The following is a 22,673-nucleotide window of genomic DNA, read 5'->3' as shown; positions in this document are numbered from 1 at the left end:
CTGGGTGGCCCCGGCTCCTGCCGCAGATCAGGCTTCTTGCCCGGAGGCATCGTGAGCAGGTGCTCAAGGTTAGCGCACAGAACCTCGGTGGGCACACTGAGCCCAGCCGTTGCAGGCACATCAGGCCAGGCCACCAGCATCCAGAGTGGGGATCCACGTCCTGCTGGGGCTGGTCTGCCCAGGCAGGAGAGCAAGGGCGGAGGTGAACAGAGACAGAGGCTCAGGCCAGGGCCGTGTGTGACACAGTGGGGGTGGGGGGGCAGAGCCCCAGAGGAAGTGCAGGTCAGCAAAAGTCAAGCAGAGAGACTGGGGAGGGTTGAGGTCCCCGTTGTGTGAACGCTCGGCATGTGGCTGGCATCCGTTAAGACGGTGTTTGAGGCAGGTGTGAATAGATCGGCTTCGGTGCGTTTGCGCGCCGTCCTCCCTCAGCGCTGGGTCCACGTGGAGCAGAGGGAGAAGGTAGCTCGCTCCCGTGGGATTGCTCGGTCCGCCACAAGGCACAGAGCATTCAGGGAGGTGAAAAGCTTTGTCTCGATAAACAACTTTCGAAGGACGACAGTGAGCTGGCTGCATTCGGACTCGTGTGGACGCACAGACTGAGGGGACTTGGCAGCCCGCCCCAGCCCCCCTGTGAGTGACACTGGCCTTGGGTGATCAGAGTGAGCAGTGACAGCCGCCTCCTGAGTCACGTCACACACTGTGTCTTAGGTGCTCAGGGACCAGTAACCGGGTTAACCTCTGAGATTACCCAAGACTGGTGGCAAACGTCACCACATTGTCTCTCTGATGAAGATTTTACACATTTCTGTTAGATTCAAGGGAACTGATTTCTGTTGGAGAACTTCGTAACGCATGCTCACGTGTGAATATAGACATGAGCTTATTTTCATGGTGTGGAAATGCTGACTTTCTACTTACGATAATTCCCTTATGAAAGTATCAGTTTGTTCAAGGTTCATGCAACAAAACATAAAATAGGTTATCATAAGTACCCACTGTGTTTTCATAAATAAATCTTTAAATGTATCTACTTCGACTGGATGAGTAGATAGGGGATATTTTTGGTTTCTTCTGTTACATACCCTATGAAATTAAATGGTCATCTGACCATAGGATCATGATGAATGGTCTTGAAGTGATTTCCAAAAAAGAAAATAAACCCCCCTAAAAGTATATCGGTATGCACTTTACTCAAACAGCACATGTCTAAGAATAGTTGAAGCAGGGCGCCTGGGTGGCTCAGTGGGTTAAGCCGCTGCCTTCGGCTCAGGTCATGATCTCAGGGTCCTGGGATCGAGTCCCGCATCGGGCTCTCTGCTCGGCGGGGAGCTTGCTTCCCTCTCTCTCTCTCTCTGCCTGCCTCTCCATCTACTTGTGATCTCTCTCTGTCAAATAAATAAATAAAATCTTAAAAAAAAAAAAAAAAAAAAAAGAATAGTTGAAGCAGCAGGTGAGTTGACGAGAGTTCACCAAAGGCTGTTTTCATAAATCTCTTAGAAGGTCTTTTTTTCTCCCCCTTTATCTAGCATCACATCACCTTTCTTTGCTCTGAATAATCATGTTTTATTGCTTGAGTTTTTTAAAGCATTTCACTGACTATTTCTTAACCTGAAGCATTTTCAAGTTATTTTTATCCTTAAAAACTAGCAGTCGCTGTCACGCGCTGGTACGAGGCTGGCACGGCGGAGACACTCTCTGGGTGCCGGATGGCCGGCCGTGAAAAGCAGACATTGTGCAAAGAGCCTGGTCTCTGCTGCGCCAGACATTTGACACCATTGTTCCTTGGCTTCCAGGGACAGAAAGTGCTGCAGTACAGATCTGCAACTGTCCCCAAGAAAAGACCTAAAAATAACTCTCTCATTCACCAAACTGTAAATGTATCAATTATTTGTTACACTGTAAGCCAGGGATTATGGCTGTCCTGCAAAACAGAGTTCACAGCAACAGGTAAGGAAGGATACAAGTATCATCCTGATTAGTCTGAATTCTAACCTGAGTAGTTACAAAGTAACATGACTGTTTCTTAGGGGTCGGGTGGTCAGACTGGAAATAAGAGTTTTGGTTGAGAGAAGGGATGCCAGTCAAAACAGTTAAATCCTGGACTTCTGCTTCGTCTTCATCGGACCACAGCAAATGCCCCAGCAAGGCGGTCTGATGCCAAGTGTCTGATCTTTTCAGAAGACCAAAGACAGAGTTTCTGCAACATGTGTCTTTGGCTGAAAGGATGAGAAAGCAGGCTGAGTTCTGTGCATCTCCTTCCTCCTTCCTTTAATTTGGAACAGCTTCGGGTAAAATGTTGGATATTTATGCATTTAACAAGCAAAAATTCCAAAAAGTTCATGTGAAGTGATAGGTCTTTCCATTTTATTGTGAATGGGTGTGTCTTCATATCAGGTAGCTCCAGGTTTGACCATTTTTTTAATAGTGCTGTGATTAGTAGGAACTCCACACCTTTCCACTGGTTCCGGACGACGCAAGGTCCGCTGCTCGCTCTCTGGGTTTCTGCTGGCAATCTGCCAGTGATTCTTGCAGAGAAAGCCGCCAGCTTCCGTCGGCTGACAGCAAACGACTTTCAGAATCGAGAGGGGAAAAAAGGATAAGAAAATTATAACATTAAGTTCTTTAAAAAAAAAAAAAAAGATTTTCTTTCTTTCTTTAGAGAGAGCATAAGCAGGAGGAGGGTCAGAGGGACAGAGAGAGAGAGAATCGCAAGCAGACTCCGCACTGAGCACAGAGCCCAAGGTGGGGCTCAATCTCAGGACCCTGGGATCAGGACCTGAGCTGAAATCACCGGCCAGAGGTGACTTCAGTCACTCCTGACATTCGATTCTTAAAGACGAGCAGCACGGAGGCGAACAGCAAGCTAGATGCCAACTCACGCGTCACTAGAATTGGATTGCTTATACGTGATGCTGTGCAGAAAGTTCCTCAATGACCAGACGTTCGCCGTGCTGAGGACAGGGCCAGTGATGGGCAGGAGCCAGTAGGGAGGCCCCGGGCACCTTCCTAACTCAGAAGTTCTTCTTGCGAATGTGTCCCACGTGAGACGTGGGTTCCGTAGCCGCAGACGGACTCAGACCCAGCGCGTGCCCCTGGCCTGTCCTCCGCTGCTCTGCCCTCGGGGGCTCCACGATCACCACCGTTTCCTCCCGCCCGTGGCTGGCGCACAGCTCCTACGTGACGGGTGGGTCTAAGAATCAGCTTCGTCCGACCCCCGGGCTGGGCAGATCAGGCCCTGCTTCCTGTACCTTCTGCTTCTGAGTTTGGCTTATTGCTCTGTCCCTGTGTCCCCGCGGACGTTCCTGAGTGGCCCAGGGGTATGAATGAAAAACGGATGATCCCAGAGAGCTGACTTCCTTTCGGCAAGCACACCCATTCATCTTGTTTTAAAATAATTGTGATTAATTTCATTCATTAAGAACAACTACATTTTTAAAACTCCTTTATGTGTCAAGCCACAAAAGCCTCAAGCCCAGAGCAAGTAGAGTCATAAGTCCTTGTCTCTGGGGGCAGAGAAGGGCTTAAGTAAACGCTGGCGCTCTGGACCCACAGCGTGCTGACTTCTCCAGAGGTCGTGACGTTCAGCTCCGGTGCTGTATCTGCTGCCTAATACCTCCTGTTCTTAGAGCTGAAAATCAGCTGATCGCAGAGGTCAGCAAACTCTCTGTAAAGGGGGCCGGGAGCCAATATTTCAGGCTCTGCAGGACATATGGTCTCTTCGGTGCTTACTCAACTCTGTCTTTGGAGCCTGGAAGCAGCTACAGATGGTTTCATCAGTAAACGAGCATTGGCTGTGTTCCTATGAAGCTTTATTTCTGGACACCAAAATTTGAATTTTATATCCTTTCCATGTGTCATGAAATACTATTTTTTTTCTTCTCAAACTATTTAAGAAGGTTTTAAAAAAATTCTTAGCCTGCAGGCTATCCAGAAACAGGAGATGGGCCAGATCTGGTCATGGGCAGTTTGCCAACACCTACATCCCTGATGAGGAGAATGCTTTGCTAACTCAGGGAAACTGTGTTGATTTGTGCTCAGAATAGAACAGAAATGAAGAACTCTGCCTGTGAAATAGCCATAAAACTTCTTGTACCTTAAATCTGTTCCATGAGAAGCTAACAGCAGCACCCACCGTATGAACTCACTGGTGAATGATTCCTCCGGTCAGCGAGTAGTGCACGGACACTTGCGCGTGTGCGTGTGTGTGTGCGTGAGCACAGATGCCCACACACGTGCACTCATACATCGCAGCTGCTCCCTTCCAAGCCCTGGGAGGTGGGAATATAAGGCAGAGCGAAACAGACAGCCACAGATCTGGGGCCTTCCGTTTGTCTAATTCCCAGGACTAGTCATGAAGTGTTAGGGGAAAGTATGCAATAGGGTATCCAGAAACTTGGGCTGGCTTCTCCACTCGCTGCGTGCTGTGGGGTCAGACTGTCTGGGCCCGACTGCATGGCCAGTTGGGACAGAGCTGTGTGCTCCCTGTGGTCCCGGCGTGGCAACGAGGGGGTGTGGCAGAACCCGTTGCCCCATCAGTTCTTGGAGAGGCTGCCTCTCTCGTGCTTCTGAGCTGGTGTTTTGGAGTTCGCTCACCTCTGTTACTTGCCGCCGTGCTGCTTTCCTTTAAACTGAGCTGATGCTTCTGTGTCCTTTAACCTAAGAGTTCTGACACAGACTCTTAGTTTCTGTGCAGGTAATAATGCAGGTCCATGAACCCTTCGATGCCTTGATCTGTTGGGAGCCGCACCGAATGGTCTTCCAATAGTAGTGACTGGGTTCGATTATGGACCCTGGCGCCAACCCAGGCATCATTTGCATGATGGTTTGAACACTTAATTTGCATGTAATCTTGGTGGGGGGACTGTGGATGACTTTATGACTCGCCGCCGTGACTTTGACTTTGTCTGGAAATAACCGCCAATGCAACAAGTGTTTCCATCCCAACTAGTGGCGTTCTGTGGAGCTGGTTAGCATGCCCTGACTCAGGAGGCCAGGTTGGTGGCCCGCTCTCCCCGCGCCTCCCGTGGGGCCACGTCCCATCTGTCACCAGTGCCTGCCTGGCCTGTGCCCACTCTTGTCGGGTGTCAGTGTGACCCCAGACACCTCGGGTGTACGGAACAGCCTCCCTAAAGAGTACCGGCACTCTGTCGGGAAAGGTGAGGTTTTCCCCCCACCGCGCTCACAGAGCCGGTCAGCATAGCCATTAGAACTCCGCCGGAGGGTCTATTCTTAACTCATTTCTGCGTCTCTCCTGCACTCCAGCAGAATGCGCTCCCCCTTCCTGCTCGCCGACCTTCCGCCAGGACCGCTAGGAGCCGTGCTGGAAAGTTTTATAAAAACAGGCCCTCCGGCAGTCTCTGCGCCACTGGCCAGTCTCTCCACACCCTGGACACACTCCTGAATACCGGGCATCACCGGAGAAGGGTGTCTGTGTGCTTGGTCAGACAGTCCTCGGAAGTCGGGGGCCCGCTGTGGCACAAGCCCACTCTGCCTTGCCCTCAGCCTCCGGTCTGTCCCTAGACGTGACGTCCCCGTTGACTCCTCCGGATCAGGAGTGTGTGGTGCTCAGAGGCCAAGGGCAGGCGCTGTGGAGGATCAGCTGCTGGCCCGGTGGGGGCCAACGCTGGATGGCACGGGACCCAGGGGAGAGCGTCTGGAAGTAGGGGAAGAGCTGGGAGGGGGCGGTCACACTAGCCCAAGGTCAGCGCGGCCTGGAGGACGGAGCGCCGCCCTGGGAAGGTGGCACCTTCGACCAGAGATGGGCCCCCAGGGGCTCCTGAGGCACCGAGAATGCACACGCAGGGGCCTGAGCGTTGTTGGGGGGGTGCCTGGAGAGCATGGGAGACAGAAGTGGTCCCGGAGAGCTGGTGTTTGCCTCCATCTTCCGTCCAACATCCCCAGACTAATAAAAGGAAACAAACCTGGGCTCAAGGAACAGCAGAACTTTCTAACGGGGCGGAAGTCCTGCAGGAGCGTGGAAGCACAAACAGGACCTGGCACACCAGCCTCCCCTCCTGCCCCGTCCCCCAGCACCCGTGTGCCCGCACACGCATGTGCACACACACAGGAGGACGAGACGGAGTCCGGGGGTCACGGGCAGCAGGGTGACGCTATCCGCAAACGGCACACAGTGCCCACGTGGTCCCAGGAGGCCCTGTCCCTCCTTCTGCCGGCAGGTGACCATCTGTCCTGCAGCCCCACAGCGAGGGAGTCGAAGCAGCACCCCGATGCCCTCTTGCTGCAAAGGCTGCTTCCAGTAGGACGCCACCTCCCTCCCACCTTCCTGGGCTGCTGCACTGGGCACTGGGGTCCCTGCCACAGTCCGGGCCCCTCCCAACTCCAGCTTTGGTGCCCACTCTCTTCTCTGCTGAAGCCCCAGCGCCCTGGTGTCTGGAGAATCTTTGCTCACCCACGGTCACAGGGAAGCTTCTCTGACCCCGAGGCCCTCCCCCGGGGAAATTCTTTCCTTCGTGTAAAGCTGCGTGTGGTTATCCACGAGATTGTGGGGTTAATTCCTATCTCCTAACCTGAGAATTTGTACAAGGGGCCAGAATTCTTCTGCTCACTTCCAGCCGCTCCACGCCCCTAACACACAGTAGCCATGTGTCGTTTTCTGTCGCGGTGTCTCCAGGCCACACACGCTTCATGGCTGAAAACAATCTTTCTCGGGCTCCTGGCTCCGTGGCGAGCAGTCCCGGCTGGCTGGCACGTGTCTCCTGCCCAGTGGCACGCAGGGCCTGCGTCAAGGTGCCGTCTGGGCCCGGCGCTTCTCTGGAGGCTCGGGCAGATGTACTTCCTGGCTCACGAGGGTTGTTGGCGGAGTTCAGTTCCACGTAGTTACTGGGATCCGGTCCCCGTGTGCTTGCTGGCTGCCTTCCGGGTCACGCTCAGCCGCTGGAGCCCCATCTCTGCCCTTAGACCATCCACCTCTGAAGCCTGAGATGCTGCTGCCCGTCTCTTACGGCTTGCCTGGGAGTCCCTCTAACCTCCGCGTCGGCTGCCCACTGGAGAAACGCGGCCTCCAAAAGGCTCCTGTGGTTGGACTAAACAGTCTCAGATAATCTTCTGTTTTCAGTGTGATATAACATAATCACAAGGGGTACCTCATCGCTGTTACAGGTTGTTAAGGATTACCCAAGAGAATTTGGTAATTATGAGAATTATTGGGGGCCATTCTTAGACTTCTCCCTAACATAGGAATGAAGCGTGTATTGGGTGGGTAGATGCATGGAAGGATGGACAGACAGATGGACGGACGGATGGATGGACGGACGGATGGGTGGATGGGAGAGTGGGTAGATGAGTGGTGGGTACATGGATGAGAGAGTGTGTGGGCGGACAGAGGATGCACGAGCGGACGGCTGGGCAGGTGTGTGGCCGGGTGAAAGCTGTATAGGCTCTTACTGTTGTGCACAGGTATTGCCAGAGTCTTTTTTTTTTTTTTTTTTTTTAAATACTGTGACAGCCACAGTAACAGAAGCCCTGACAATGGCCAGTCACCGTGCACCAGTGCTAAGACACTTCATCATGGGCCCCTCAAGGACTTGTCAGAGCAGTGTGGTGAGGGAGCGCCAACCTCACCCTGCTCTGCAGCGGAGGCCCTCGGGACTTGAAGAGATGAGCTCATGTGCTCGAGGCCACAGAGTAGGTGATGGGACCAAGAGCCAAAGTCAGCTGGATTAGACGGAAGCCAGCCTGTGGTCTCTTAGTGCAGATCCAGTTTAATTCCCTGGGGGCTTACTGAGCTCTGCCTCCCCCCACCCCACCCCCCGGGTAAAATAGACGTAGAGGCAGGAATACTATCATTTCAGCGATCGCACGCCCCCCTGAAAAGCAGCTCAGTGTTCCCGTGATGCCGCTTCCGTGGGAGAAACCTTGCGGCCTCTCCGGGCCCGTTGGTGGCAGGTACGGAGCTGCGGCGGGGACCGACAGAGGCTGCTCGTGGCCCAGAACCGGTGTGCATACCGGGCTGTTGCCCGAGTCGCATGTGGACGCCAGCTGTGTGCTGTTGCCCGAGATGCTTGTGCCCACCTTGTCAGATGAAGAAGCTCGGGCCCTGCGAGGTCCGGACTCACGGTGGAGCCCAGCCCGACCCTCCAGGCTGCCTCTCCCGTGACCCCATTCCTGCTGTGGGAGGAATTTAGAGCGATTTAGAGCAAATAAACACTATATGTTCTGGGTACACAAAGGAGGCTTTCGTGCTGAGATGGGTGGGTTGATAAGATTCGTTTGTGGAAAAATTTTCAAGAAATCCCAGCGTGGCCGGGAGGGCGGCCGCGCGCCTCTCATAGATGCAGAACTTCTGCCACAGCAAACCCACAGGCCACAACCATAGGCTCCTTTGTTTCCGACCCTCCCTGGTGACCCCGAGCACAGCGGGCCAGGGACAGAAGTATTCCACAGACAAGGAGGGTCCTCTTCAGCGCGGCCTACGCGCGCAAATTCCAAGGCTCTGCCCGCCCAACCCCCACCATCCCCCGCGCCTCCCCCCCCCCCCCACCAGCTCCTCTGCACAGAGGGGCCAACCCGGCCAGGTCAGAGGCACACAGGCACCCCCGGTGCCCCTTCTCCTTAAACCGACAGCCCAACCAGGGTCATGTGCACTTAGCATGGCTCTCACCTCACCCCCTACTCCACTGGACAGCATGCTTGTCGCCGTCTTTTTGTTTATTTATTTATTTATTTAGATTTTATGTATTTATTCAAGAAAGAGAGAGTGTGTGCCAGAGAGAGAGCATGAGCAGGGGGGAGAGGCAGAGGGAGAAGCAGCCTCCCCCCCACCCCTACCCCAAGCAGGGAGCCCAGCAACTCTGGAGCTTGATCCCAAGACCCTGGGATCCTGACCGGAGCCAAAGGCAGACGCCTCACCGATGGAATGCCCCAGGCACCACATGTCGCCGTGTTTTTAGAGTGAGGTTCCGTCCAAGCCTGGCCTGTGGCCATCGATGGAGGGCAGCCCCTTACTGGAAAGGGGTCCTCACCTGCCTCCGTCTCCAGGGTGGGAGCTGGGGGCTCGGGGCTCGGGCAGAGGCGTGGTTCCCAGATTCCTGCTGCAGAGCCTGCGGGCTGCCCCCTGCCGCTGGCCCCGGGCTTTTCCCCCAGGGGCGCCGGCCTCAGGGTTTATCGGAGCCCCGCAGGGCCACAGGCTTGGTGCCTAGCCTGGCGCCTCCAGCCCCCTCCATGGCAAGCAGTGGCTAAAAGTCCACACAGAGACCTGGCAAGATGCTCCTTCGGGGCCCATCATGCCTGTGGGATGAAATCTTCTATCCCTTAACACTCCTGCATGCCCTGTGTGAAGAACCTTGCTTAGCAACGGGGTATTTCTGGCCGTAGATGGGGGAGGGTCTTGGCCTCCACCTCCAAAGCCCCCTCCCACCCCCCTGTCTCCTGGTCTCAGGCCTCAGGGGAGGGAAAAGGGGTTCCCCAGTGACAGGGTCCCAGGAAGGCTGCCTGGTCCTGCTTGGAGGCGGTTCCGGGCGAGGTGGGGCGGGCTGAGCCCGCAGCGGTGCCTCCCGGCGTCCGCCGTGAAGCGCGCCCACCGATGAGAACCGCACGCCGGCTGGTGTTCAGTTTCGCGCTTGGTTGTGGCAAGTTCAGAGAGCTAAACTACGCTTCTCTGCTGTCCGAGCGCGGTTGTCTCAGTCAGTCCCCACCAAGACTCCAAGGACAGTCTGTCACCTCGACTCTGGTGGTGGGACCCTCCCCCACTGCGGAGAGCTCGCACCTCCAGGCCCAGAGTGTCCAGACAAAAACCCCAGAGAACGGGCAGGAATAGAACAGAAAATGCCTCCTTCATGGAAGAGCAGCCTGGAAATTTCGTTCCGCTGTAACTGATGACGAATCTCATACCTTCAGTGAAGATGGTACTTTGGCCCAGCCTCGGGTCTAAACGGGGGTCACAGTCTCTGAGTCGCATTTCTCCAGCTCTCCTGCAGTCTCTGCTTGGGGGAACAGAGCAGGTTCTCGCTGAAGGAGCTGGTGTTCGGAGCGGTGAGCGACGGGCCGGCTCGAGGAGGGGGGGGCCCGCTGCTGGACGCCCCGGAAGGCAGGCAGACGTCCTCCGGAGGGTGATGTGCTCATCCACAAAAGTGCCTTCCATAAAAATCCTGAAACAGGAGAGCCGCGCGGCCTGCCCGCTGACATTAGCGGTCAGGATTTAAAAAGAGCTCTGGAGGAGAGTCAGTGTTGTCCTGTTCCCACCTAGAGTCCTGGGCTTCTGGATGGTTCTCCCTGGGCTGCAGGAGGCGATGCCCCTTCTGTAGGTTATTTTGGAAGTAGGAGCTCTTCTGCGAGGGTCTGAGGTTTCGGTAACGTCTCTTGAGCTCTTTGCAGCCGCCTCGGTATCTCAAGCTCTTCCTGGCCATAAGGGACGGTGCGTGACGATGGTGCGTGACTTCAGTCGCCCGCTCTGAAGGACGTGAACTTGGGCCTGCCAACCTGTCCCCGTCACAGAGGACCTGAATTCAGGTCAGCTGCGGTGTTCCTGACTCCACGATGGCTTTAGCCATCTTGGGGATCCTTAAGATATCACCAGGTGAAAACATGTGAGGGAAAAAGTTAAAGCATGAGTTTAAAAACAACCAATTGGAGACGAGATCACTGAAGATTTCCTCTGTTTTGTGGCTTCATTCCATAGCGATGGTCCCTTTAATCTAGGCCACGCTGTGACTTCGAGCTAGAAACGAAGGATTCATCTGAACGGTTATGACAAAGAGGACACGTGGGCACATTTCGATGTATGGACTCCGTTTTGGGTAGTACTTCCTGAAGGGACCAGCAGCTAGGAAAGTGGATTGTGGATCACTCAGGAGAAAACTGCTGTTGCGTGTAGCCAGAAAACAGAGCATGCAGCTTGTCTGAATTCTGCCATTGTGCATTTAGATAAAGTCACCGAATGTCCCGGCGCCAGCGTCCCTGTCACTGTGTGGATGTCCTCTCTGGCGCAGGAAGGGGCCTGGCTGCCCCATTTAGAACTTTTTCCTGGCATGGTCCCTGCGATCTCGGGGTCCCTTCTCCATGGGTACGACACAGTATTGAAAGCAGAGCTGCTCGAGGTGTGTGATCCAGGGGAGACAAGAAAGTGGTGCGGGCTGGTCGGGAGCCTTCTGTCCAGCTGCTGCCTGCATGTCTGAGAATGCTTGTTCCTAGCTTGTTGTACAAGGGTTAGGCTTAGGAGTCCCACTAACCCTTAGCAGCCATCGGTCCTCTGGGCCTGAGACAAGATACGGAAGCAGCCACTCTGGGCTGGCTCCTCTGGGGCCATGGAGACCATGGCCCACGGTGTATGAGCCCACCACAGGGAGGCGGTTCTGACCGCAGGCTGGGGACCCGCTTTATGGAACCAGGAAGAGTCCTAGCTCCTTGGATGAGAACTCCCAGTGACGGAGGACAGACTCATTAAGTCAGTTCAGTTGGGGCTCTGTGGGTTTGGGGCCATATATGGGATCTTAACGCAACTCCAACAAACTAGACTTGTACTCTGGGTTTGGGACCTAACCAGATACGCCCTGAGAATAGATGCTTCTAGAAGCCAAAGTAAAAAGATGGATGAAACCAGTCTGATCCCTCAAAATGAAAATCACATTTTATTTTCTGTCCAAATATTTGAAGGATGTCATGTAGAAAAAACACATATGGAGAACTGCTCACAAGAGCTGCTCCGTGGGGAGATGTCCTGGTGGGTGGCAGAGTGAGAGCCGTGGGTCCAAAGTAGAAGCAGCTGTGTCTGGGGTTTGGGGTGTTTGCAGGGGAACTGGATCTGGATCTCAGGTGTCCCGGAGACCCGGGGTTTCCTCATGCTTTCCCAGCTTGACCTCACCGGAGCTCACTCACAGGGCCAGGAGACGGGGGCAGATGGAGTAGTCTCTTGGCAAGAGGGTCCAAAAGTGACCCAGATTCATCCTATAGCTTTATTCAGAGATGATTTTCCTGGTCCATCAGGACGAGATCTCCTTCCTGTAGTGAAACTGAGCGAGGCTGTGGCAGTTATGTGTTTTCTCTTGACGCTCTAGCGGGCATTGTAATAACTTGCCCAAGTCCCGAACGGAGGGATGGAGAGCGTCTGCCGCCCCAAGGGTTCAGCACGTCCCCGGCCCGGGAAGTCCGCCCCGCCGTCCGGAGGGAACGGCGCACAGAAGCAAAATAAAGCGACAGCGACGGCCTGGGTGGGCAGGTCTCTACTGCGCACTTTACAGGGTCATATTGGCAAAACCGCTTATCAGCTGCGCGATGATGGCTTTTCCTTGTTTCTGCCTCATTGAAGACCTGATCCGCCTTGAATATGAAATGTTATTCAACGACCCAAGTGAAGTCCTTGTTGGACAAACCCCTTGGTGTAGTATTTCTGGATTTCTGCTCAGAGGAGAGAATGAGATTGGCATGGTCACGTCTTCCCAGTAGATGTTTCTCATTTGAGTTCAATTTAACAGAGGGACTTGCGTTCACAGAGATGATTCCTGGTGGTTTATTCTGGTTCCATGAGCGGTTGAGTCATGCTCCAAGTAAGTGGATAAATGCCACTGTTGGCCTTGGCCTGGCATTTAGAGAGAGGCGCAGACCCAGGAGGTCAGCCGGGGTCGTGCCCACAGCGGCCGCACCCCGCAGGCTCAGCATGGCATGGGTGCAGCTTCCCAAGTCCATGCAAAGGGGCAAAAAGTGCTGGGTCCCCACCCAGCGACAGCATCTCCCGCGGGCAGGAAGCAGCCCTTACCCACTGTAGCGGGTCCGTGATGCTCGGCAGGTCCAAGGTTAAGCTCTCCTCCCCAGTGACCACACCCGGCAGTGGGGGTGAGGGAGCAGGGCCCCCCAGTGCACTCTGTGCTGTCATTAAGATGCAAACCTGGGTATCTGGACAGTGACTAACTCGCCCCTCCACCAACCTGGTAAGGAAAGCAGAATCAGCAGCCATCTTCTGCTTTCTGATTTCTCCGGTCGGGCTGTGGCTTGACATCTGTACTTTTTCTCCCGTGCACACATGCATGCGCGCGCACACACACACACATACACACACGGGCGTGCACATGTGCATACATGCACGCACACGTGTACACACTCACACGTGTGCACACACACGCACACATACCCATGCATGGTTTTGATGGAAGTTATTCATGAAATTTGATTTCCAGGGGTGCAGTTAGGAGAGCGTGAGATACATACTCTGCAAAGTGGGAATATTGGGCCCCTGGACGGAGCAGTCGGTTAAGCACCTGCCTTCGGCTCGGGTCATGATCCCAGCAGGGGATCCCCCGGGATGCGATCCCAACATTGGGCTCCCTGGTCAGCAGGGCGTCTGCTTCTGCCTCTTCCTGGGCCCTCCGCCTCCCCCACTCCGTGCTCTCTCTCCCTCTCTCTCGCTCGCTCGCTCTCTCTCAAATAAATAAATAAAATCTTTAAGAAAGTAAGTAAACAAAAATAAAAAGTTGTGGTATTTAACTATAGGACAATCATCCCTTTGCCATCCCATTGTTTGAGACAGTCTCAGGGCTACTGGGTGCGTGTCCTGCTCTGGTTACAGAGGGCGAGTTTTCCAAACAAGCGAGGAGAAGGCTGTACCCCGAGCTCCTGTGTGCTCAGGGGTGACCCGTCTGGCCGGAGTGGTGATACAGGATTCCCGAAGTCAGCTTGTTTTGGGGTTTAGCCCTCCCGAACGTGTTCGGCCAGCGCATACCCCTGTTGTGAGTCAGGAGTGGCTGGCGTGGCTGAGCAGGCTCTGCAGGGAGACACCCACCCCTGCACCTGCAGAGCCCACAGGTGGTGCAGCCGGGTCTCCTGCTGGAGGGGGTCACTGGCCGAGCTCTGCACTCGGCGGGTGGCTCTCTGCTAAGGCCGTCTCTGTCCCGGCAGCCCCGCTCTGTGAAGCAGCTGTGACCCACGTGTGGTGTAGCTGCCACGTACCCGCAGTGAAGTCTTCCTCTTAGAGGCAAACACCTCATTGCAGGTAAAGCCCGTCGGGGCAGGAAGAGCCGGTGTGAGGCCCCCAGAGCCGCGGTGTCTCATCGCAGACCTGGGCCAACATCAACTTCCCCACCAGTTCCTGTGTAACCCTCCTGCGTCGGTTTCCTCACATGAACAGAGGGGCTACAACCACCTGCTTCTGGGACTGTCCCTACTGAATCTGGAACACCCAGGCCAGGCGGCAAAGGCCTCCCTTCCCGGGGCTCTGGGTGGCCTCTCTCTCAAATAAATCCCCGCGTGCGGGCATCTGTTGGAGCGAGAACGGGAGAACAGCCGAACCTCTGCCAGGGGCACGTGGCCGTGGGAGCCACTTGGGACCTGCACGCGGGGCGTGGACCGGGAGGCCTCGTGCGGGGGCTTCCAGCAGCTGTGGGTAGAGGGAATCCCGCGAGAGAGGCTGGAGTCTACGGACCAGCAATGATGGTGGAGTGAAACCCCAGCAAACCGTGGCAAAGAAAGAGCAACAGAGAGAAAGAAAGAAAAGAAAAGGGGGAAAAGGGAAGAAGGCAGTCAGTCGGTAAGATGGAATCCGGGTGGAGAGGCCTCCGGGTGTAGGACACCGGCCTGCCGGGGCGCCACGGGTGGGAGACAGCGGACCCACAGGTGGAAATGGGACCACCGTGACCTCCGGCTGGAGCCTTGCTGGGGTTCTGACCTGGGTGAGCCTTACTAACCGCACGCACCGCTGCCCCAGTGTCCCCATCCGGCTTGGTGGGCGTCTCTGCTCCAGAAGCCACTCTGGCGGGAGTGACATCTCTGTTCCTTAGGGATGCCCCGGGAAGCCATTCTGGGATTTTAACAGCCTTGCTTTTGGAAGTCCTGGACATTTCCCACCAAAGTTTTCTGGAGGTCATTCTAGCAATTGGATTGCAGTGGGCTTTTTTTTTTTTTTTTTTTTTTTTTTTGGTAAAGAAGTTTTATTGCAAATCCTGTAGAATTTGAGCAACGCTAGAGCATTCTAACCATGTGTCCCGGCAGAATCCAGCCTATGCCTCCCTAATCGTGCACTAAGCGCTTCGCTCCGTAGTTAGAGTCGAAATAAAAACTCGGCATCGGGCTTTAACTCGATGAAAGCTGATATTAATTGACAAATTAAAACTGCTCTCATCCCAACCCGAAATGCTGTACATCCACAGATTTCGACCGCTCCCCGCGCCCCTGTGCTCAGAGAAGCTCCTTTTAGGACATGAACGCCCTTCTCTGCGCCTCACAAACAGCCCTATTCAGGGACACAAAGCCCAACTGTTGTACATATATTAGTATTCAGATGCGCTTGTGTTTTGTTAATGCATTTAATTATGTACAATGCAGCTTCTGTTTCTCTAGCACATTTGCATTAATTCATATTAGCCACGGAGTATAAAGCAGAGTTAGAGGTTCAGACCCTATTTCTGGAGCAACGTATACATTAGCCACACGTCCCTGCAAAGACCTAGAGCTTGACCCCAGCTGTGGTCTTGGCCTATAGCTACGAGGCACGGAGGCCTTTAGTAGACACATTAGAAATAATCGTGCTCTTACGGGGTTCAGGTTCATCCGTGGTCGGAGACGACGGGCCGTGCTCTAAGTGACGTGTGCCTAAGGCCTGGGTGCACCTCCCAGCCGCGTGCTGTCCACAGGGGCCTGAGTGAGGTCACAGTGGTCCCCGTGCCAGGTGTCTGCCTTGCACTCTGTCCCTGGCAAACAGTGAGGACACACGTTGGGAGTGACACCCTCATCCTTGGAGACGTGGGTGATGATCACGTCTGCCTGATGGTGTCCTCCGTGGGGCGTCTCCTGACCAGTGTGGTTTTGGTGAAAGAGCGAGAAACCATCTGCCTTTTGTGACCGATGTGTTCACAACCCATGTGTCCGCGACCGGTGTGTCCGCGACCGGTGTGTTAGTGGAAGTGCGTGTTGTCGACGCACATGCTTCCGAGATTATGAGTGACGCAATGAAGAGGCCGCTGCCTCTGCCGGGCTCCTGCCGGCCCCCGCGAGGGGACCTCGGTGGCCTCACCTTCGTCTCGCCCACGGCCGTCGGTCCCCCCGCCTGGGCCCACCTGCAGACCCAGCCGCCTTCTACCCGGAAGCCTGGTCCCGCCCACTTCCCACAGGGGTCTCTGGTCCCTCTTGGAGCCTGTCTGGCCCCCGAGGCCTGCGCAGTCATGACCAGGTGCCTGGGCCTCCCACTCACCTGCTGCTCTCACCAGCCCTCTGCCTCCAGACCTTTCTGCGGGCGTCCAGCCCCTGTAGAGGCGCCGCACGCCCCCCGCGTGTGCCCTCGGCCCACCCAGTCCGTCCCTCACGGGGCCTCCCTGAAGCCCCCGACCCTGCTCTGTTGGCTTCGCCATCCCAGGTTGGTTGTGAAGGTCCACACTGTATTTGTGTCCTGTGGCCACAGCCACACGAGCGCAGACTGGGTGATGTATAACGACAGGAATTTTCTCTCTCACCCTCTGGAGGCCGCGACGCTGGGACCCGGGATCCACAAGGCTGTGCTCCTGCTGCCGGCCCTCGGGGAGGCCCCCTGCCTCTTACCTTCTGGCGTCCCCGTGTCCCTGTGTCCCCATGTCCCCGCCACCATCACACGGCCTCTGCCCTGTGCGTCTGTGTCTCCGTCCGAAGTCCCTCTTTTCATACGGACACCAGCCGTGTGGTGAGGCCCGCCTCCTCCGGCACAGCCTCCTCTGCCCATGCTTATATTTACAAAAAACCCTATTTCCAAACACGTTCACATGCACAGGGACAGGGTTTTAGGATGGGGACCTGCCATTTTGGGAACACTTGATTTCATAACGCTTGTTTCCATGTGTTCCCGAGACAAGGACCACACCTTGTTCGGTACTGAAGCCCAAACACCTCGCTCGGTACATCACACTTGCTAATGGTGGCATGGCCGGGGGGGTGGGGGGTGGCTGGGTGGCTGGGTGGCTGGGTCTGTAGATGGAACCATGGGTGGTTAGGGAGGCAGGTGACTCAGCAGGTGGCTGAGCAGAGAAAGGGTTAGGTGCGCGCTGCTGTTGGGGAAGTGTCAGTGAGCAGACGGTGGTCTTTGGGTGGATGGATGGATGATATTTAGGAAGGGGTGAGGGAACCTACATTTTCTCTAGGTAAGTCACTAGGGATGCTGCGGAGAGGACGTGCGCTTACACCTGACTCGCACCTCAAGGGCAGAATGGGGGTACGGCCGTTCTGGAAGGAAAGGCTCTGTCTGTGTCTGTGTATAAGAACTGAGGGACCGTGAAGCCCATGGAACAGGCGGTTCCCACTTCAGACTTGACCACTGTGGCTGCTCGCAGAAAAGCCACATGGGAATGTCCTGAATAAGCAGTTCTCTGGAGCAAGAGGCCTCCTGTGGGATCTGGAAACGAAAGAATTCTAAATGCCCGTTTCTTCAGGGCATGCATTGCAGAAAGACATGGGAAGTTCCATTTTCATCAAGTATGCTAAAAATACCTCGTTGCGTTGGGCTTGGGCACTGGTGGAGCGCCCCGCAGTCCTGGCCTGTCCCCATGCGGCCATGGGAGAACCCAGGGGTGACGGCCTTGTCCACGCCGGCCGCTTCCGTGGAAGCAGGGTGTGCTTGGCCTGGAGTGCCAGATGTTGAGTAAGGGACGCTGAGAGGAGACCCACAGGTAGGACGCTTGGTGCAGGTCGGGCCCTGCCAGAAGCCATCAGGGCTGCCGCCTAGCCTGCCGGCCCTGCTCACACTCTGTGGCTTTGGTAGGAGACAGGCAGGTCCCTCCCCCTGGAAGAAAGCGGCTTTGTCCCTCGCTCTGCTTTGCACGGCCCGTGTTCATGTCTCACTGTTGTTTGCAGGGGAGGCAGATGTGGAGCAGAACAATGGGACCCCCTCTCAGGACACAGCGGTGACAGACTCCAAGCGCACAGCGGACCCAAAGAATGCCTGGCAGGACGCCAACCCAGCTGACCCCGGGGGCCGCCCCCACTTGATCCGCCTCTTTTCCCGAGATGCTCCGGGCCGAGAGGACAACACCTTCAAAGACAGGCCCTCGGAGTCAGACGAGCTCCAGACCATCCAAGAGGACAGTGCAGCCACTCCCGAGGGCCTGGATGTGATGGCGTCACAGAAAAGACCCTCCCAGAGGCACGGATCCAAGTACCTGGCGTCAGCGAGTGCCATGGACCACGCCAGGCACGCCTTCCTCCCGAGGCACAGGGACACGGGCATCCTCGACTCCCTCGGGCGCTTCTTTGGCGGTGACAGGGGTGTGCCCAAGCGGGGCTCAGGCAAGGTGAGCTCTGAGGAGTAACTGGGGGCACAGGGGACGTGTGTCCACGTTAGTTGACGAGGAAAAGGAAGGAGAGTCAGCAGGTGAGCCAAGCCACGGCAGAGATGCTGGCGGAGCCCCTCGGCCGTCCAGCTGCTGGCCGTGCTGGCCGTGCTCGCGGCCGCGGGTGGGGGCGGGAGGGGGGCTGCGTCTCTGTTTTCGCTGCATTCCCGCACAGCTCAGCCTCTGTCCCCTCCCTGTGGGGGACGCTTTCAGGATGTGGCCCAGGAGGGCGAGAACATTCTGAATTCTGCCTCTCGAGGGGGGTGTGCTGTGCGCATGGCGGACATTCTCCGTCCTCCGGTGTCTCGCGCTCGGGGGCTCTGTGGCTGATTCTGCTTCACGCTTTGGGGTCAACATGGGGTTGTGCTCATTTTCCTCAGGGTCCGTGCTGCCAGCTTTGCGTTGTCTTGCAACAATCGTGCGATTGAGGACTTCTGAACAAACTCAAAATTTAAATTCGCCTTGAGCAAATTTTGTCTTTTATCCCAGTTATTTAGGGGAAAGGGCTGGAGGGATCTTGCGAGTGCTTATGAATCAAAACCGTATTACTTTGTTACTGCATTAATTTGAAGAGAACGTCTGTGAAGTTTCACTTTGTAAATGTTCTGTAGCTACAAATCGTATCAGGAGGGAAAGGCTCCCACCGTAGCCCAGTTCCCAGTTCCCGGGGGGTGGCGAATGGGGCATCCGCGGCGACGGTCAGCCAGAGGCTGTCCCGGACGGCTCTGCTGCAGCAAACGCACAGCGTGTCCTGCGCCTTTTTCGGGTCTTGTCTTAGCTGGTCCTTCAGGCAAGAGAGGGTTTTTTTTTCAAGACAGCGGGCTCATTGGCTGTGCTCCCAAAACACAGACGATGCGGCCTTCCCTCTGGCCGCGTACGCGCTGGCCCTGAAAGTCTTGGGAATGTAGATTCTTCTGGGTGAAGTAGGGAGCAGGGGCCTGACTTGCAATTTTAAAGGCGTTTCTAAAATTTGCTTTAGTCTCTGACCACAGTTTTTTTTAAATTCCTGATGATGGTGAAATTGCACATAAATGGGAGGGCGGTTTGGCGGCGCCAGAATTAGGGCTCCTGGAAGCTCAGGTGTGGCTCGAGGGTCCCTGGCATCTGCCTCCAGGTGCCATCGTCTCTCACGGGACACCTGTCATGACTTCTGGCCACTAACAGTTGCTGTGTCTTCAGTCCGCTTTCTGCTTGGTTCTCTCGGGGTCTGTGTTTGTAGGCAGTTGCTTGGACGTTGGGTCTGTCCTCACTCTGACATGGTGGTCACCTGACCTGTTTCTGACGCTGCTGCTGCGCACAGTAATCAAACCGCACCCGACTCTGGCTGCCGGGCTGCCCCTCCAAGGCCTCCTGTGCATGTGGCTTTGCCGGTTTGGGAAGTTTAAGCTCTTCTGCTTCACTCAAGGAACAGGCGAACATTTACACTGTGCAGAAAAGATTAAACCGCTGTGTAGCGCATATTATAAAACAAGCTTTGTTTCGGTGGTTATGGTCTCAATTAAAATGGTGAATGCACTGGTATCGATCTTTGTGACTTTACTTCAGAATGGACACATACACCTGCGTGAACGTGGATACGGGTTTTTCCTCCTTTATGTAGAGTTACAGCCGCGGTTGCTTTAAGGCTCTTATCCCTTCTCATACTTTCAGAGAAAAGATTCATCTCCGAAGTAGGCATCAACTTTGCAAAATAGCATTGTCCGATGATCAGGGAGCCAGAGGAATCAGAATATTTTGCCAGGATTTTTAAAAAATGAAAACCATGTTTAAACAATTGTTTTAGGATTTCTGAAGTATCAGTTCTGTTCAATACTGAATGTTGAATAAAGCAGATTTGAAAATGAACAGCCTTGCCTTTTGATGCCAGAGAAACCCGTTAGGTTTGCACGCGTTGTCACATAGTGGCTTCCTGGAAACACAGGCCCGCGATGCCTTCCCGTGTGGGGAACTGGAAACTGGTGTCTGTTCAGAGCCTTTATTCTGCTGTGGACTCTGTTTGCTCTGAAACACAGGAGACGTGAGCGTCAAGCCCTGTCCATCCAGGCACACGCCCACGGGGGCCCTAGGATTCTGGGGTCTTTCCAGGAAGCTGCAGGTGATTTTGTGGGTTTATTTCTCTTCCTGCTTTGCTCTGTGTGCATAGAAAGATCTTTGGATCGAAGCTGGAGAAGAGAGAAGCGAAGGGCATGATTATCATCCCTAAAAGCCCATTTCGTGCTTCCACGGTTGTCGTTCCTAGACGGTCGTCTCAGGTGCACAGACCCGAGCGTCAGCGGCCCCGGACCTGGGGTGTAAAGTAGTCAGGGGCCGGGGCGAGCAATTATTCTGCTTGTCCGTCTGCAGTAGGTTTTTCCTGGTGGAATCTTGCAAGGCTGAAGGCCGGGCCCCTGGGAAGGGGGCTGTCGGTCCCGGGCCCCTCTGCTGCCCCCCGCCCCCGGGGCCGCGCGGGGCTCCTCCCCTGCCCCATCCTCGGAAGGCATGGCCACACCCACTGTCCTCCTCACCCCGCTGCGGCCGGGGAGCTGCCTTCACGGAAAGAGCATCATGAAGTCCTGGAGGGCATGTTCTTTGGGGAGCCGTGGACGGAGAACGCGTTCACGGAGAACGCGCTCCCGGTGGGGAGGAAACAGCTGTGCTGTCGTTTTCCAGAGAACGGGTTTCCGGCTCCGGGCTGTGGGGCTCAGGGGCGGGTGCAGGCCTTTAGGATGAAGGAGAAAGTGCGTGCGGTCTTCGTGGACACAGCCCGCCCGCCGCCCCCTTGTCAGACCCCACCCCCCACCTTCCACCTTCCGTGGCCCCCGCGGGTACAGCGGCCAAGGCCTAGACCAGTCGTCCGCTTTGGAAACTGCCCTGTTCCTTCCTATCTGGAAGGGCTGAGGCTTTATGAAATAACTAAGCTGCACATACTGATGTGCCCCCGGGCTGTCCCCAAGTAGGAAGGTTGGGGGACAGGCCACTCCCTCATTTCTCCAGACGAAAGCCGGTCCCCGCACATGGCTGTGTCTGTCTGTCCTGACTTCACAGCGGAGCCCCCGGGGACCCTGCTCCCAGCCTCCCGCCCTGTGGCCCTCAGGTTTGTTTCTGTGCCTCTGACGTTGATCATACAGGATGGAAGCCGTTTGTCGTCTGCGCTCCGCGGCATAATCGATCTCGTCAATTAATCCCCACGTTATGTTTCCCGGTTTTCTCCGCTGCATCTTCATTCAACACGTTTTAGTTCTACCATCACTTAATTCTTCGTTGTTGGCATAGCATCCCGACTTTGTAGCTATGTTCCGCAACCCTGTGGGGACCGCAGCGTTTGGAGGCGGCAGGAGGGATGGGACATGGGGCAGGAAGCTGGGGAGCCCCCCGGCCGTGCGGTGCCTGACCCCCGAGTCCGGGGCCTGGGGATGCGTACACACCCTTTCAGCGGAGAACTCCTGCCCGCAGGAGCACGGCCACGCACACGAAAGCAGGTTGACTCTCCGTGCGAGGCTGTGTGTCCGTGATCTGGCTGTCCGTCCGTCTGGTGCATCACTTTGCCAAGAGGTGCGTCCAGGCTCTCTCTAGAGAACTTGCGATGTGGCAGGTGTATTTCCAGCAGGGCTTTCTGAGAATCCCCCCAGGCACGTCTCTGTGAAGTGTCGGCGCTCTGGTCGGTTCTGGGTCGGCGGCTTTGCGGCTGCAGGCAGCTAACGCCTGTCGTCCCCAGACCCTCCAAGTCCAGGGTCCCGTGGCTTCGGTGGGTGAGACCCACGTTCAGGTGAGTGGCCCTGCTCCGGGCAGTCCTGCACACCCCTGTGTGAGTGACACCGTGGCATCAGGTCCTGTGTCTGATGGCGAGAGCCTCCTGCCGGGTGTCTGTGCACCTGCTGGATTTTGTGATCAACTTCTGCTCCGTGTGTGCTTCCTCCTTCCCACACTCAGTAAACCTTGTAACAGAACATCGGTGGTGAACGGACCACACGTGAATCTTTCAAGTTGTCCTCTTTGGGGTCCCCCTGCCATGCCCATGAAGTGCATTTGTTACGGGTGATCTCGGGGGCTCCTGACGGGACACCCCACAGGTGAGTGTAGGGCTGAGCACTGCCCCCTCGGCACACGGAGGGCAGCATCTCACTCGTGCGCTTTTGCACAGAGATGTTCTGTTCTGTTCTCTCGGGGACAGCTCGGCGTTCTGGTCCATCCTGGCTGTGCTTATGCCGCTGGCTGGGTTCGGTTTCGTCGGAGCGCGCCGTGCTGCCCCGTGGTAGTGTGGGTGCGGAGTAGACTCTGTTCTCCCTCGGTGGGGGATAGGGGGGACACAGCCCACTCAGCGGCGTTTCCCAGGCGACAGGGCACATGAGCGACCTGCCTGCCCGTGCACCTGTTGAGGCTGTGTCCCGGCACCCTAGGAACCTGGGGAATCCGGATACGGCAGGGTACGGGATCTCCCCAGGGATGCCGGTGAGCATGAAG

The 22,673-nt window shown here is 55.8% G+C and overlaps 1 protein-coding gene across 4 annotated transcripts in view; it reads left to right on the top strand.

Annotated features, from left to right (window-relative positions):
• Positions 1-22,673, top strand: part of MBP (myelin basic protein) — a 101,263-nt gene that overhangs the window by 50,457 nt on the left and 28,133 nt on the right. For all 4 annotated transcript variants that reach the window (XM_059409848.1, XM_059409847.1, XM_059409846.1 and 1 more), the window contains one exon: positions 17,758-18,194. In XM_059409848.1, the coding sequence (XP_059265831.1) occupies positions 17,758-18,194 (437 nt within the window). The remainder of the gene's footprint in view (positions 1-17,757; positions 18,195-22,673) is intronic.

This window comes from Mustela nigripes, chromosome 8 (assembly GCF_022355385.1).
Source record: "Mustela nigripes isolate SB6536 chromosome 8, MUSNIG.SB6536, whole genome shotgun sequence".
Taxonomy (NCBI): Eukaryota; Metazoa; Chordata; class Mammalia; order Carnivora; family Mustelidae; genus Mustela; species Mustela nigripes.
This window is presented reverse-complemented; position numbering and strand designations above follow the sequence as displayed.